Source organism: Pongo abelii, chromosome 5 (genome assembly GCF_028885655.2).
Source record: "Pongo abelii isolate AG06213 chromosome 5, NHGRI_mPonAbe1-v2.0_pri, whole genome shotgun sequence".
NCBI lineage: Eukaryota > Metazoa > Chordata > Mammalia > Primates > Hominidae > Pongo > Pongo abelii.
The window spans coordinates 42,475,350-42,491,778 of NC_071990.2; the positions used below are offsets into that span (position 1 = coordinate 42,475,350).

The 16,429-nt window shown below is 43.3% G+C and overlaps 1 protein-coding gene across 26 annotated transcripts in view; it reads right to left on the reverse strand.

The window, feature by feature from the left end:
• Nucleotides 1-302: 302 nt before the first annotated feature.
• TRERF1 (transcriptional regulating factor 1) overlaps nucleotides 303-16,429 on the reverse strand; it is a 224,535-nt gene continuing 208,408 nt past the window's right edge. For 14 of the 26 annotated variants that reach the window (XM_054557501.2, XM_054557499.2, XM_063724790.1 and 11 more), the window contains 3 exons: nucleotides 11,569-11,772; nucleotides 8,056-8,267; nucleotides 303-4,044 (listed from right to left, as the gene is read on the reverse strand). In XM_054557501.2, coding sequence (XP_054413476.1) covers nucleotides 3,720-4,044; nucleotides 8,056-8,267; nucleotides 11,569-11,772 — 741 coding nt within the window. In that variant the 3' untranslated portion in view covers nucleotides 303-3,719. Of the gene's footprint in view, nucleotides 4,045-8,055; nucleotides 8,304-11,568; nucleotides 11,773-16,429 lie in introns of all 26 variants that reach the window. The other 12 variants (XM_063724789.1, XM_063724788.1, XM_054557492.2 and 9 more) reach the window with 1 other exon arrangement.

Genomic DNA, 16,429 nt, shown 5'->3' on the forward strand with positions numbered 1-16,429 from the left:
TTAAGACTTTGTGGAGGATTTAGTGTAAGACACCTGTGTGTCACAGTGTGCTCCCTTGAATCACAGTGTGAGTCATAAGGTTTAGAGACCACCAAGTCCCCAGGTGGTTCATCCACTGCTTGAATAGCAGAAATGTATGTCCGGGTCTCCGGAGTCAGGGGACACTTTGATAATAATCATTAAATTTGATCAGTAGACTTAAACTTGTTGTCTACAGAAACCAATTAACAGGTAAACTAGCATTTATCCAGCATTGAGAAGTCATAGCAGTGGCTAGAAAGAAGAAATATTTAAGCCAAACGAAACGCAAAAGATTAATATTTTATTTTCAGAGCAGCTGATGCAATATTGAATCAGGTTTTCACAAATAAATATGACAGTGTCTATTTGGTTACATCTCCATTTGATGAATGCCCATCTATAGGAACTGTAATAACTTTCTGAGAAGGCTAATGATTAGAATGTGTTAAATAAAATTTCCCTGGTTCCCTTTTTGAAGAAGCATTGTGATAATTAAGAAAAAAAAAAAAAAAGCTTATCACTTGGAGGGGAAACAACCTAGAATGCCCCAGTTTCCTTCTTTTTTTTTTTTTTTTAAGGAATGCACCTTTTTAGGACAAGTCTATAAAACATCTTTATTTATTTGTTACATATGATGTTTAAATATAACTTTGCTTTCAAGCTTCAAACTTTTTTTAAACCCCTGGTAAAATAAGACTTTTGGTTCACCTTAACAAAAACTGACCTAGGAAGAAACATTTTTAGCAAAATGTTATTATAAAATTCACTAGAAAATACTGTCCTCTTGTTGCCAAAATGTTACATAAAATCCTTATTAAAAATACACACATTACAAAAGAAAAATTATGAATATGCTATACATAGTGCTTTAATATGGACCAAGGGACTTGCATTCCGGGAAAATACAGTTAAGCACACTAGATATTATGATGTCAACTTATAATAGTGCAAACCTGAATAAATTACATCCTGATATGGAAGGCATGCAATTCATCTGCTGAGAATAGAACATAACGAAGCCAGAACAGGAAGCAATCACAACCACTATTTAAAAATGTTTTCCTTTTTATTACATTAATTTTTTTCAAAAATACTTTTCTTTACAATAGAACTCCTAGAAAATATTTACAACCTTCCTCTAATAAAATATAACAGCAGTTAAATATATTTGAAAATAAGATGGGTTTTTCCATAAAATATATCTGTTAACTTTTTATATACAAGCTTTCTCAAAGAGGTCTAAATTCACTAATGAAAAACCATCTGATAGTAAACAGTAACCGAGTTGAGACATTAACCATTAGGAAGAAAAGTTCTTTGGGGTGGGGTAAGGGGAGAAGCTAAAACACAACACATACATGCAGGCAGAATTATTTCAGAAAAAAAAAATAAGTGCAACATTGTACTAGGAAGTCCATTCTTTAAGTTGATAGTCAAGAAATACTAATTCAGGAATTTGAACTGTCTCGTTAAGGAGGAGTTCTTTGGTTGTTTCAAGTCAAAAATCCTTAAGCTATACTGCATGGAAAATTATAAGTAAGCTGTGCATTCTATTTTTGCCATGGCAACTGAGTTTATTTTTTAATGTTTAAAACTGGAACAGCTGGGCAAATCTCTAAACAGAGGCAATACATTTGCTTTAGAAACACTTTTCTGGATGTTTGCTCCTTTGATAGATAAGCTTCCATAGACCCAATAGCAGCACCCTTCTAGGCTCACCCTCAGACACTAAGTGGAGGGCAGTAGTCCCTGGGAGAAACGATCAGCCAAGGATATGACAGCTGTAATGGTTTGGCCACAAAGTTGATGCACACTACCCAGGCAGTTCCTGACTCATAACTGCTTGGATAAAACAGGATAGCATAACCTTTCTGAAATGGCAGCAAATGAAACTTTTTTTTTCCCTCTAAACAAAAGATGTAGGAAAATGCCAAGACCTCTTCTTTGAAAATAGAATGACGGAAAAGAATTTTATTTTTTCTTCTGTCCATGGCTTTCCTGAAGTTCAGAGACCACTGCCTGTGTGGGCTGCTGTGGCTCACAGCCGGTTCCCCCCAGTGAGTGTGTGCTAAATGCTTTTGCAGAGTCAAAGACGTCAGGTCCTACTCTCATGCTTCTGCTGATACTCTCTCTCATGTCAAGCTATGAATGTTGTCAGCAAAGTGGCCCAGCGTGATAGGCACACCTACTTGGAGCTGGGAACCAGCATACCTGGGGTGGGCGATGCCTGAAAACACCGGCCCAGGAAATCACGCTGCATTAACTCCGAAAGGGGAGTTGCATGAAGCAGGATCCTCTCTGTACTGGCGCTGTGTCCCAGCCTGACTTTTGCCCTAACGGTGGGATGGGTCAGTCTGACTCAGCTCAGAAGCCTGGGGCTAAATGGCATTTTTGAAGGATTACAGGTTTATTACCTTCAAGTACAAACAGCAACCCTGCTGACAGGGACAGAAGGAAGCAGGGCAAAGTCATGGAGGTTGGAGAAGTCTAGAAGTGCTTTGGTAAGTGACTTGTGATGAATACATTCATTGTTTGAATGCAAACATTATAGCTAAGGTGTATCTGAAGCCATTTTTGTTGGCCTTCAATACTATCTGTCTTGTATTTGCTATCATATGTGTTAGAAAACTATTTCTTATAGCTAACATCAAAGTAAACTTCAGTCCAGCGGATGTGAATTAGAGCAAAATCCCGGTGAATGTGGTTTCACAGTACTTCCAAGTGGCACAAAGTAATTTCAGAACTCCACTAATCATTAACAGTGTTGCAAAAAAGAATAGGCTTTTCTGATTTGTTTTTTGGGCAACAGAACACTTTCTGGCATTCTAGGTACTTCATTCAATATGTGTCCTTCAATCACCCTAAAGTGAAAGCAGTCCTGGCAACTTAATATTTGCCTCCAGATGGGTCTCTAGTCAGTTCATGCTGAAACACAGCTCTGCCACCCACAACTTGGAGCTAACCAGCCCCCAGGGAACATGGAAGACGACAGGACACACCTGTTCTAGAAAACCAGGTCCTCAGTAAACACTGCTGGGAATGAAAACCTAAAATTATACAGTACTCCATTCCTGTGAATGGGCCAAAGGATGACGGGCAACACAGGGGAAACCTGTTTTCACATTTGGTCATCTCATGTCGTGTGAGCTGGAGGAGAGCCGTGTAACACAAGGGCTTGCTTTGCCCCTGGAAAGCTGCCCCTAGCATAGTATCTCCAGGCAAAGATGCCATGCTCACTGCAAACTATGGAATGAGGTCAGAACAGAATCAAAGTAATGCTTGATGGGAAAAGTTGACCCCAAGACCCCAGTACTAAGAGGGTCGCCTGCCTCTCACACACACACACTCACAGCAAGCTTTGGGATAAAAGGCAAATGGGATGGTTGACATCTGAATGCAATGGAACATGAAGGTCAGCTTCAGTCCCTACCGGGAATGATTTCATGAGAAGGGAGCCCAGATGAAACACCTCTTAAAGATAGTTGTGCCAATTATTTATTCCCCCAACCCCCCAGAAAAACAAATTTTTTTAAATAAAAGGAAAAGAAATGGGATTTTTTTTTCTAAACCTGAATAAAATGACCACTTTTAAAACAGGTAGTTTAAAAGGGTTACAAAACAAGCAGGCAGTCCAGGTTTCCTGATTAATGAAGATGGAGGCCGTGGGTTTTCACTGTCTCTAAGTGACACACAGGGCTTTATAGTTCTGCATCACCCTGAAGCAAGACTGAATCTTGATCATCCAAGAGAAGATCGGTGTCCACGACTTCAGCCTCTTCCATGACACCTCCCAACTGCTGGACGACGTCGTCATCGAGGATGTCCACGTCCTTGATGGGTTTGATCAGACTCAGCTGGTCCAGGGGCAGCAGCCCCGGCGCCCCCACGGGCCCCGTAGTCCTCTCGATCGTGGCTGCCATCTCAGCTGCAAAAGCTGCCTTCTGAGCCTTTTGCCTCTGCTGTTCCTCCTGCTGCCTGTGAGTTTTCATGTGCGCATTTCGGCTTTTGATCTTGAAGAAGACTCTAAAAATAAAGAAAGAGAGGTGTGTAGAATTTAGAAGGAGATCTGAGTTCTTGGAAATCCAGATGTCCTATGGGGAATGGGGGTGCGTGGTCTGACAGAGTCCCTGGCTGCTGGGCTTCTAGGACTTCCTTCCCCTGTGACCTGTCACCTCTCTTCCTTCCTCTCCAAGCATTACAAGGAAAGGGATGGGGACAGAACACACTGACCGTGCCTCAGGCTTCCTTCCTGTGACAACGGAGGAGGAATTCTCAAAGGCCTCCTGTCCACCTGGAGTCTGGAGCACAGGCCCTTTCTCCTCTTTCAGCCTCCCCCTTCTCCTCATCACTGACCATACCCTCTCCACTGGAGAATCTTCTAAATCATGCTAACAAGCCCTGATGGTCCCCATCATGAAACAACCCACCATCTGCCTCTGGCCTCTGCCCCTGTTCCTCCACAGTCGAAAGTTGTTGGTTTTTGTTTGTTTGTTTGTTTGTTTTTTTAAATAGAGACAGGGTGTCTCTCTATTGCCCAGGCTGGAGTGCAGTGGTGAGATCACAGCTCACCATAACCTTGAACTCCTGGGCTCAAGTGATCCTCCCACCTCAGCCTCTCGATTAGCTAGGACTACAAGCACATACCACCATGCCTGGCTAATTTTTAAATATTTTGTAGAGATGGAGTCTTGCTATGTTGCCTCGAACTCCTGGCCTCAAGTGATTCTCCCACCTTGGCCTCCCAAAATGTTGTGATTACATGTGTGAACCACTGCGCCCAACCCACGGTCAAAATTCTTGAAGGATCTGCCCACACGCACTTGGTGGATCTCTTTTTTCTCTCCTTCTTCCTCTCCAAGTGGACTGTTGTCCCCTCCCTGTCAACCCAATTGCTCTTCTCGAGGTCATCGTTAACTCTGTGTGGCCAAATTCAGTCGCCCCTGTCTTTATTGTACTTGACTTCTGAGCTGCATCTACTACTCCCTTTCACTTAAGGCCCCTGCTTTGTGGCCATGATACTATCATAATGGCTACACATCCTACAACACAGAGGACACTCCCTCTTCCCCAAGCAAAGAATTAGCAGACTCGAAATGCCAATAGTGCTGAGGTTGAGAAACCCTGGGAAAAAATGATATATTGCTGGGGTTAATTCTTTAGATGAGAGGTCTGCAAACTATGGTCAGTGGGCCAAATCCTGACTGTTTTTGGGAATAAAGTTTTATTGGCACATAGCCATGTCTGTTTATGTAATGTTGATGGCCGTTTCTGTGCTGCAGTGGCAAAGCTGAGCAGTTATGATAAAGACAGTAAACGGCCCACAAAACCTCAAATATTAACTATCTGGACCTTTTTCAGAAGAAGTGTACCCAGGTGTGAGACTGTTTATGGAGAGGGGGTGGCATAATACTCTTTAGTCACTCCTGAGCTCATGAAGGAAAAAACAAAACAAAACAAAAACACACACACAAAACACCTGGTTTCTAAGGCCTGAGTCCAACAGGGCTGATAAATCACAATTCTGCTTGGACACATTGAAAATGGTTAAATGTAACAAACATAATTTCAGCACCTCTAAGAGGTATTTTGTGAACATTTGCCTAATGTTATTTTGAGTTAGGAAAAGCCACAGAAACCATTTGTATTTTCCATGAAATCATAACTGGATTTCTGGTAGAAAAAGTTCCCAAGCAACGTTAAGACTCCAAAAAAAAAAAAAAAAACATTTAATAGATGCCACTGAGACATGGCTGGGAAACATGAAATACTGATTTTTTTTTAGTTAAATCATCCTCTGTCTCCACCTGGTGGAATGTAGAGTTGTAGCCTGTTTGAGCCTAATGAGCGGGAGGTGCTGGCTCCTCGAGGGGGAAAACTGGCAAGACCCTGATACCCTGATGCTGCCACTCCAGGACAAATAAGTGGGAGATCACTGAGAGTCCGCTGAGGGTGGTTCCATCATTATTTCAATTAAAAAAGCCTTAAGATCAATCCAGGGGCCCATTTCTTCCATGGTGCACCAGTGTGGTGGGTGGTGATGTTAAAATGACATCATGGCCAGCTTGGAAGGACAGCAGGGTGTGGAGGAGACCCACACCGAATCCCACCTCTCCCATCCCTGTGCTTCACAGGGGGAAGTGATCTGCTAGTTCCAGTTCACTTTGGTGGGTGCCATCAAGCTGGGCTTAACCAGAGGCAGCATGGTATAGAGCCAGGAGCACAAGGCCAGGCCAGCCTGCATGGTGTGAATCCCCACTAGGCTGCTCGCTGTGAACTGCAACAGGGGCTTCACCTTTTTGTGCCTCAGTTTCTGCCTGTAAAAAAGAAGCTCCTAGAAGTGCCTGCCTCACAGGGCTATTTTAAAGATTAATCAGTACATGTGCTATGGGTTCAATGTGTCCCCCAAACAGCACATGTTGAAAACTGAATCCCTAATGCAGCTGTGTTGGAAGGTGTGGCCTAATGGGAGGTGTTTCAGTGATGAGGGCCTCACCCTCATGAATGGATTCATGCCGATTATAATAGGGTATGAGGCTGCAAGTTCAACCTCTTGCTCTCTCTCTCCTCTCTTTGCCCTTCCACAATGGGATGACTTAGCAAGAAAGCCCTTGCCAGATGCAGGCCCCTTGACCTTGAACTTCCCAGCCCCCAGAACTATGAGGAATAAATTTATTTTCTTTATAAATTATCCAGTCAGTGATATTCTGTTGTAGCAACACAAAACAGACTAAAACATGTAAAGAATCCTTTAAAACAGTGCCAGGCACATAGTGAGTAGCTGATAAACAGCAGTTACTATTAAGTTGCCTGCTCTACTCTACGAGGATGTACAAGTAGAGGTCCCACCTGGCCTTGCTTATGTAACTAGGGATGTTTTCCTGGTAGAGTTTCAGAAACCACTTGGGCAGCATCTCTCCCAGGTAATACTCCTTTTCATGCTTGAGGCACTAGGAATTATGGGAAGAGGAACTCAGCAAGGCTCCTAAAGGATGTAATTCGTAACAATGTAGTACCCTTCTAGTCAGGTGGACTCATTGAGAACTACACTGGAATTCTCTACTGGAGGCTGTGGGAGGGAATCACCCATCTTACCATCAATGGCATTTTCTACCTAAAGCAAAAAAACAAAGTAAACCAAAAGGACAGAGCAGTGGTCAGAAGCCCAGGTCTGCATTTGGACAAAACTGGATTCAAATCTCAGTTCTGCTCTTTACTGGCACTGTGACTTAGGTCAAGTCATTTTACCTAATTTTTAAACCCTTATTTGTAAAACAAAGATAAAAAAACAGTATCTGTATCACATGGAGTTTCTATGTAAGGATTAAGTGAGCTCATACACATAAAGCATGTAACAAAATAAGTGCTCAATAAGCGTTAGCTATTATAATTACTATCTCATGTTACTTTTTTCTTTAGTTGTTGTTGTTTTTTCAATTATACCTAAAAGGGAAGGATAACAAATAGGTTTTATTTCATGTGTCAACTCTGATTAATTGGTTGTGCAGCTTGAAGCATGACACTGAAAAGTAATTGAGGCTTTGTCTTAAAGTGATAGCAAAGTGTGGTGATTGATTAGTGATGTCTGCCTTAGTCACAGAAGTAAGCGAAGGTGGTAGGATTACCCTGTATGAGCCATCTGTGTTATAGAGAGTTCCTGATTAGGTGTTCTAGAGCCATTCTCAAATCATTCATCGGGGATCCAAACAGAGTAATGCTAGTGAACACAGCTTGGGTGTGAAGGGAAGGAGTGGGAACCAGAGTCCCACCTGCCATTCCTGGGAAAGAGTGAAGTTTTGTAACTTAGAGGTTCACTCTCTGAAGATATCCATCCTTACAAGGCTCTAAGATAACAGAAGGCCATATTCTGAGTCTGCGACAAGGACTACATACCCATCCCAAAGATGATATGAAGAAGAGTTTTGAGGTCTAAGTTATTTTCTCTGATTGAAGAAACCTCAGGCCATCCTGGCCCAGCTCCCATAGAGCAACTACCCATCATGAACTCAGATTCAGTCCCCGGTCCCCTGCACCTACTTGCCACACTCCTTGCAGGGGAAGATGGTGGTGGGGTCTGTCTCGCCACTGGTGGTGCTGTGAGAGGGTGAGCTCTTCACCGAACAGTACCCACTCTGGGTGCCACCAGGCTTCTGCTTCCCAGAGGGGATGGCACCTCGGGCCTTGGTCACCTGGTTGGTGCCCCCATGGATGCGGGCATGGCCATTCAGTGCCTGTCGGGAGCTGAACACCTGGGGAAGAAAGGGAGTGACATGACATCTACAGTCCTGAAAAGGAAATTAGGGTTATTAGTTACTCAGTGGTAAACATGGAATACTTGAAACTGTCTAATGACAGGGCACAAGGGTTTTATATAAGCAAACTTTGGGCATATGCTACAAAAGGTAAACATCAAATACCACAACCACAAATCCTGTGCCAATCAAAACCTCATCACTGCTACAATCAGAAGAGAAGAAGTGACGTGGCACAGGATAAAGAATAAAGCTACTGTCTAGAAGTCAAGACGTCAGGGGTTTGGACCCAGCTCTACTATAACTAAAGCTGTTGGGCCATTTCCCTTCTGTATACTTTATTTTTTTCCATCTGAAGAATGAGAAGGCTGGACCAGCTTTCAAACTTTTTTATTTATTTATTTATTTTTTGAGACAGAGTCTCACTTTGTCACCCAGGCTGGAGTGTGGTGGTGCGGTCTCAGCTCACTGCAAGCTCTGCCTCCCAGGTTCACCCCATTCTCCTGCCTCAGCCTCCCAAGTAGCTGGGACTACAGGCGCCCGCCACCGCGCCCGTCTAATTTTTTGTATTTTTAGTAGAGATGGGGTTTCACCGTGTTAGCCAGGATAGTCTCGATCTCCTGACCTTGTGATCCGACCACCTTGGCCTCCCAAAGTGCTGGGATTACAGGCGTAAGCCACCGTGCCTGGCCTCAAACTTTTTAAAAGATGGTAACTACCTCCTTGTCTCCCTCCCGTTTTTCTTCCTTCCTTCCTCTTTCCCTCCCTCCTTCTTTTTTAGGAAATCAGTTCTTACTCAAAAAACTCAGGCTCAAGTTAAAAGCAGAGGTGCTCTGGCTAGAATGGAGACAGCGCCCCAGTATTGGGCCTGTTTGCTCAGCTCTATCTACCCCGAGGAAGCCCTAGCACCCTAAGGAATCCAGTTTGAAAGACAATGATTAGGTTTTCTGACATATTCTACGTTATAGATAGCCTTAATCAGTAGCCCATTGTTGAAGCAATGTTTAAGACCCCCAAATTTTAATACAGAATGATAAAAAGAGGAAGGATCTGGGCAGAATTTTAAAATCCTGCCATAAAGCTGGGTTTCTTAACATCAGCACTACTATCATTTTGGGCTGGATAATTCTTTGTTGTGATGGGTGGGGGGCTCTGATGTATAGGATGTTTAGCAGCATCTCTGGCCCTACCAGATGCTAGTAGCACCTCCCCATTTATGACAAAAGTTATGACAAATTCCAGACATTGCCAAATGTTCTTGGGGAATAAATCATCCCCAGTTCAGAACCACTGCTATAAAGGGATGTAAATCCATATCCCTGAATCGCAAGAGTCCTGGCTTCAAGCTTGTTAAACTCATCAGCTAAGGGGAGTACCTACGGGGCTGTCTAGCTATAGTAGTTGCTGTGTTAAGTGTATGATCTCTGTTTTTTTTTTATTTGTTTGTTTGCTTGATTTTTTGTTTTTGTTTTTGTTTTTTCAGATGGAGTCTCACTCTATCACCAGGCTGGAGTGCAGTGGTATGATCTCAGTTCACTGCAACCTCTGCCTCCTGGGTTTAAGCGATTCTCCTGCCTCAGCCTCCTGAGTAGCTGGGACTACAGGCGTGCACCACCACGCCCAGCTAAGTTTTGTATTTTTAGTAGAGACGGGGTTTCACCATGTTGGCCAGGATGGTCTTGATCTTTTGACTTTGTGATCTGCCTGCCTCGGCCTCCCAAAGTACTGGGATTACAGGTGTGAGCCACCACGCCTGGCCAAGCTCTGTTTATTTTCTCACATAGGAAAAACCTATTGCTGACTTAGCAACCAAAGCCTCCATCGTTAGGCAAGGAATAAAATAAAACCAGCATGCTTTTTCCACTGTGATTTTTAAAAGTCATTAAAAAATATCTTTTTTCTTATGTACAGAAAAATTGGAAAGGAAAAATATCTACCTTGCTGAGCATTTGATGGGAAAAAGTAAAAGATAACTTCCCATTTGGTACACAACTTACCGTACATAGAGCTATGATTTGAGGAGGCATCTAATTTCTGAACAAATTCACCAAGAAATACCATCACTTAAAGTCATTATCGTAATCATGCTGCACTGAACACTCTATACAAAATGGCCAGGTCATTAAACATCAAAGATGGAAAACAAGCCAGCAATCTCTTCTGTTCTCTTCAAAGTGAATACAAAATGTATATATCTTTTTTTTTTAATTTTCATTTTTTCTTAAATGCAAATCAAATGAATTTCTGCTTTAGGATCTAAATATTTTAAAGACTGTTGCTTTCTCCATCTAAGTGACAGGCTTAATAAGCAGCATTCAGTACACTCTGGAGAACAGCACTGTCCTATATCATGTACAAACAAAGACAAGCACACTGACTTGAGGAAAATGGGCTTCCTCTGGAAGGGGCAACATTATTTGGAGGGGTATCCCCCTAGAACTTGCCTATTACAGGTGTGCCTGGCCTTAAGAAACCTGATTTGGAAAAAGCTCACCAATTCAGACTAGTGGGGGACCAGTGGCAGATTGAGAAATAACCTTTAAAAATATCCTTTAAAATAAACATGGAGCCTTAGACAAGGCCAGCACAGATACTGTAAGGTCTTTCTTTAGTGCTAAGAATGACTAAATGGCGAACTTGTTTTATTTTAGCTAAATTATACTTCTAATATTCTTGAAAAGTACTAGCCTCTGTATTTACACACACCCCCTTTTAGCCTGTTTATATGATCAATTTACTTTTAGTAAATCTTTTTTTCTCCACCATAGAGTACAAAGATAAACTTTAGTTAAATCTTTGTAACAGTGTTCTCAATTTTAAATTAGTGACATTTCAATTAGTAACACTTTATGAAATGTGAAATGCAAAACCTTCTAAATAGCTAAAATTGCAGGAGGTAGGGCAAGTAATTATGTCATAAAAGGATGACCTTTGTCAGCAGGCTCTCCTAGTACATTTAAATGCATGTTGACAGGGCACAAGCTTGTGTGACACACAGTCCAGGGGAGTGCAGAGGCTCCAGGAGGCCATGCTCACTGCAGAGCTTGGAATCACACACTCCTGGGCATGGGGGCCTTCTCTGTGTTCTCCAACACGCAGCATTGTGCTTGACACAGAAAACACACTCTGTAAATACCTGTTGGCCAAATGAAGAAGAAAACAGTGGCAACATGGAACACCCTTTGCCAAACTGTGATTGTTGGAAGAGCACTCTCGAAAATACATCATCTCTTAAAGCCAGGCACAGCTATATGGCTCTCGCTTGTCCCAGATCCCCAGACGACACAGACACACTTACAGCCCCACAGTTGGGCATTTCACAGATGAAGGAGCCTGAGGGCTGGCCCAGGGCCTGCAGGGGCGGCCCCTCCGTGGGAGCCAGGACTGGGACGGGTGGTGGCTCCGGGGACTTCGGCACTTCACTCTCCTCTTCTTTTGTGGATTTCCTATCTTCTTCCGGGTCCTCCTCCTCCTCCTCTAACTCTTCTTCTTCTTCACTTGTCTAGTGTTAAGGTAATAAAAGCAAGAGGGGAAAATCCCCAAATGGCATTCTTAGTGATGAACAGAACTCACAGATCAACAGAGGAGAGAGGGGCTGGATGCTGGCGCTGTGTTCCTTTCTTTCTGCATAAGGAATGGTGGACAAAGCCTGTTAGGCGTGGTCCTCAAAAGGTTGGTCTCCGGATGCTTAGGACTTTGAGGTCAAGGAAGTAAGTCCCCTGCCCCACTTTGGGACCCCTCATCACTTATATAAAAATATGGTGAGGCAGAGAGGAGCAATTTCTACATGCAAGGATTCCCCGCCTTGTTCGAGACCATCAGATCTTAAAATGACTAAAACTCAGGCTGCGTCCTGCCTGTAAGTAGCTCTGTCTCCTCACAGCGGTGAAGAGGGTTTTCCAGCAATAACAATACCGTGGAATCCCCCTTGGAGAGAAACTAAAGAAGGACCTGTGCTGATTTGTTTTAGAGGCTTTATAACACACCATGCAAGATGCCGGATTTGACCTGCGGTGTGCAGAGAGCACGTGACTCAAGGGGCGCTCCACTCTGGTCTTGTCAGAAAATAGAGTGAAAGGAGAGAAAATGGAAGGGGAGATTCCCTTTTATTTGTCATGTGCTTTTCCTTTTGTCTCTGACCATGGGCTTAGAAAAAGCAGTGTATTCAATGTTTCTATTTAGTCATTTTCTCCTACCAGAGGCATTTAATGAAAAAGAACAAGAAAAACTTCCTATGAATAAATGATCTCCTCTGCTTCTATGGCCCCTCTCCCCACTTCAGAACAGCAGCCATGTGGAGAATTAAGCAGAAGGTCCCTGCCCTCCTCAAGGTTAACAGAATAGTAAGTTACTGGCATAGCTTGGAGTGGGTGCCCTGGGTGTGCTGGGATGGAAGGGCAGGGATCCAGGAGGCTCTCATTCTCCCCTTGCTTAACTACTTTATTCTGCTCTCTCCATCCTTCCCAGGGTAGGGGTGAGGGGTGACGGCTCCTGCAGGCCCCAAAAGGGCTGAGGACCAATCAGCCTCATTTCAGCTTTTATTTTACAGTTTACAAAGTGCTTTCACATTTACTATGCCACTGAATAGGCTGTAAACAGACCTCTCGTTTTATAAACGAGGAAGGAAAAGGCATGTCCAGCTGCCCCTGACCTGGCAGTTCATTTGTCTCTGCCAGGCTCTCTGCATAACTCATCACTTAATGCACGTGGGCTCCAGTCTACTCTACCCCTGACAGTGATGTAAGTCTGGGGAGCCTATGATTCTTAAAGCCCAGAAGCAAGACTTTCCAAGAAGGATAAAGATTTCTTAACCTAGGACCCAGAAAACATAAGCTTCCTCTCTGCAGTTTGGATTTGGGGTGTGTGTGTGAGAGAGGGAGACAATGCCAGTATGTATGTGGCATTTAGTAGCTCCTCACTGTTTCAGTATTGTCCTTAATATCACATACATGTATACTTGCGATGTAGTATGAACAGGGTGTATTTAAGAAATGGCTTCAGTTTCCATTGGTAAACAGGATTAATTAGCAATGATCACATTTGTTAGAAGACCTCAGTGAACACTGATGTAGGCCTAGTACATTTGACAAAGTGGTTTATGATCTAAGCAGCCAGCCTCTTACTAGTATAGAATATACAGGTTGATTTCACTTAGGTGGTCTTATTCCTGTAAGACTCCACCATCTTTTCATCTCAAAGAGTTTCAGGTAAAACCATGTTATGTCAAACTGGGACTTTGTGGTCTCAAACATTAAGTAGCCCATGGCCTACAGTTTGGCATTTAAAAATAATTACATACAACAAATGACAATGCCATTTGTTTCATGGTATTTGTTATAATGACAATTTTCTCACAATGCCATTGTTTGGCTTAAACATTCTTAGAAGAAATGTTCCATATAGCCACAAAATTATAAATTACACTGTACCATGATTATGTATGTCTCAGGAATTTAGATAGGTGTTATTTCAACTGGCAATCTATAAATCACAAAATGATTTATCATCAAGCCATATGGCTCACCAAAGTGACTAAGAGATACAAAAATACAAGAACAAAAATCTTAACAGTAGAACTTTTTAACAACAAGTTGGTCATTTTATGATATACTGTGAAACAAAACACTTAGTATATTCCAAAATTAGAAGGCGGGCAAATATGGGGGTGGGGAGGAAGCTATACATTTAACATGGTGCGCAGACCCTCAAGTGTCCACAATAAGAGTTTCTTGAGGAGGATATTTTTATTTCTCAAGCATGCAAATGGAATTCATATTATGAGAAATTGGTAAGTCAGAATACAAATGCTCAACAACCCAAATCTGCTCAAGACACAAATTTGTGTGTTAGTCACTAATAATAATGATGACGATGACAATATTGAATGCCTGCTGAGAATCATGCATTTCACACACACACACACACACACACACACAATTCTAGTTCTCATAACACTGTAACATTTTTTCATTTTTAAACAAATGAGGAAATTGACCCAATAAATAAGTTTCTCAAGGTCACACAGCTGGTAAAAAAGTTGAACTGAGATTCAAAACCTGGCCTATCTTATTCCAAAACCTCAACCTTCTTCACTCCTTGGTCTGGCTGCAAATGTCCACAGGTGCATGTTTGTCCATCTGTAAATGGCTTAGAGATCCTAAACCTCTCAATATTATTGGAACCAGCTGCTTTGAAATGTCAAAGGGAAGGAGGATGTTTCCCAAGGCCCTCATCAATGGACTGTGCTGTAGGTAACTGTGCTGACATCATGGTGAGTTCTACCTTTGCCCTTGGAGCCCTGATTGCTGTTTTCCACAGTCAGTTAACTGCCTCAGTTGGTTTCCTGAATTGTGCTAAATTTTGGTCACAGCCAGCCCCATATATTTGGCCTGAGTCGGGGAGCATGAGCACAGGCAGGGGACAGGAAGGTGTGGCCAGCACCTTCTCCTCTCACCTCATTAACAGAACCCATCTTGGCTCCCTGCCTCTGCTTCCAGTCACACTGCCCCTCCTGAGTGAGCAGCTGTGCTCTGTTGACCTCCCGGCTACTTAGCTAAAGGGCAATCATTCCTTTCAAACCTCCTTCTTTTCCCCTCTCAAGTCCTCAATAATCCCTGAACCAACTGAGCATGTTCCTTCATGTTCCATCTGGAAGGACACGGTCACCCGCCCTTTAGTGAAACATTGAAGATACATGATCAGGAGAGCTATCCCTGGTGTCCCAGGCAGGCCCCGAGGACAAAGAGTAGGACCACATCCTAGGACTGTGCCTTGCACACCCTCCCCAGGCGCACCCTCCCCAGGATCCCCATGATCCCAATTTTTCATATCCACTTGGCAAACTATGCTTAGAAGGCTGACTGTGCACACAGTGCCCACAAAGGAGCTGTGAGCTGCCATATTGGCCTTTAATCAAGATTTTCTTGTTTTTTTTTGTGGGCCTGAGTCATCTCTGCACATAAGCCTTTTGCTCTCCCTAAGCTCACAAGTAATGAGGGTGTGGACACTCCTGGCCCAGCCTAATACTGGTTCCTGGTGAATAAACCCAAGAGGGTGTGGCCCCTCGGGCACCCTCTTACCCTCTCCTCCTTAATCTGAAGCTTCACACTGGCCTGGGCCTTCCTACCCATCCTCAAAGCCCAGGCAGTCCAAGACGGTGCCTCTGCCTTGTGTGGAAACATTTTTGTTAGTGTCACTCCTCTGCTCAGCATCCCCTTGTTCATTCCATCTCCCTCCAGTGAATTCACAGAAGGAATGTTTATGAATCAGAGCAACTCCTATCTTCGAAAAATATTCACTCATTCATTTAACAAACATTTATTGAGTGACCAGATTATGCCAGGCACTGTCCTAGGCACTTGATAACACCCAAGCCTAAGATACACCAATTTACCTTAGAAGACCATATTCTCTGATTTTGCCCCTCTTCCAAAACACGGCACTGACAGAGCCCAGAACATTCCAGAATTGGAAGGGACTTTCTAAATCATTTAAATCATCTGGCCATTTTACAGGCCAGCAAGCCTAGGAGCAAAGCCTAAGTCTTCAAGGCTAGGAATCTTTGTGCTTCCTTGTTTACTGTCTCTTCTACTCATTTGGAAAGCAATGCTCTGTGTGACCTGGGGCAAGCCCCTTCTTCTCTCTCTGGGTCTCAACTTTCTGCCTGTAAAATGGTGAAATTGGGTGAAAGAGTCCTTAAGGCTGCATCTAAGACTTTCTGGATCTCATTGCATACTGCTTTTAAACACTCTTGGGGTTCATGGTGTATTTCCACTTACATGTGTTACATTTTCCCAACAAGGACATATGTTCTGTGTGGTGGGGGGAGAGGAGGGAGGGGCCATTTAACATCCCGGGTTACCTACAGCACTACATACACATTGCTGTTTACATTGTGGGATTCAACTGCTTTTAGTTGACTGAACTGGAGGAGATCATACTGGTTATTTTTTTTTTTGAGATGTAGTCTCACTCTGTTGCCCAGGCTGCAGTATGGTGGCGCAATCTCTGCTCACTGCAACCTCCGCCTCCCGGGTTCAGGCAATTTTCCTGCCTCAGCCTCCTGAGTAGTGGGGACTACAGGTGTGCACTACCACGTCCAGTTAATTTTTTAGTAGAGATGGGGTTCCACCATGTTGGCCAGTGTGGTCTCGATCTTC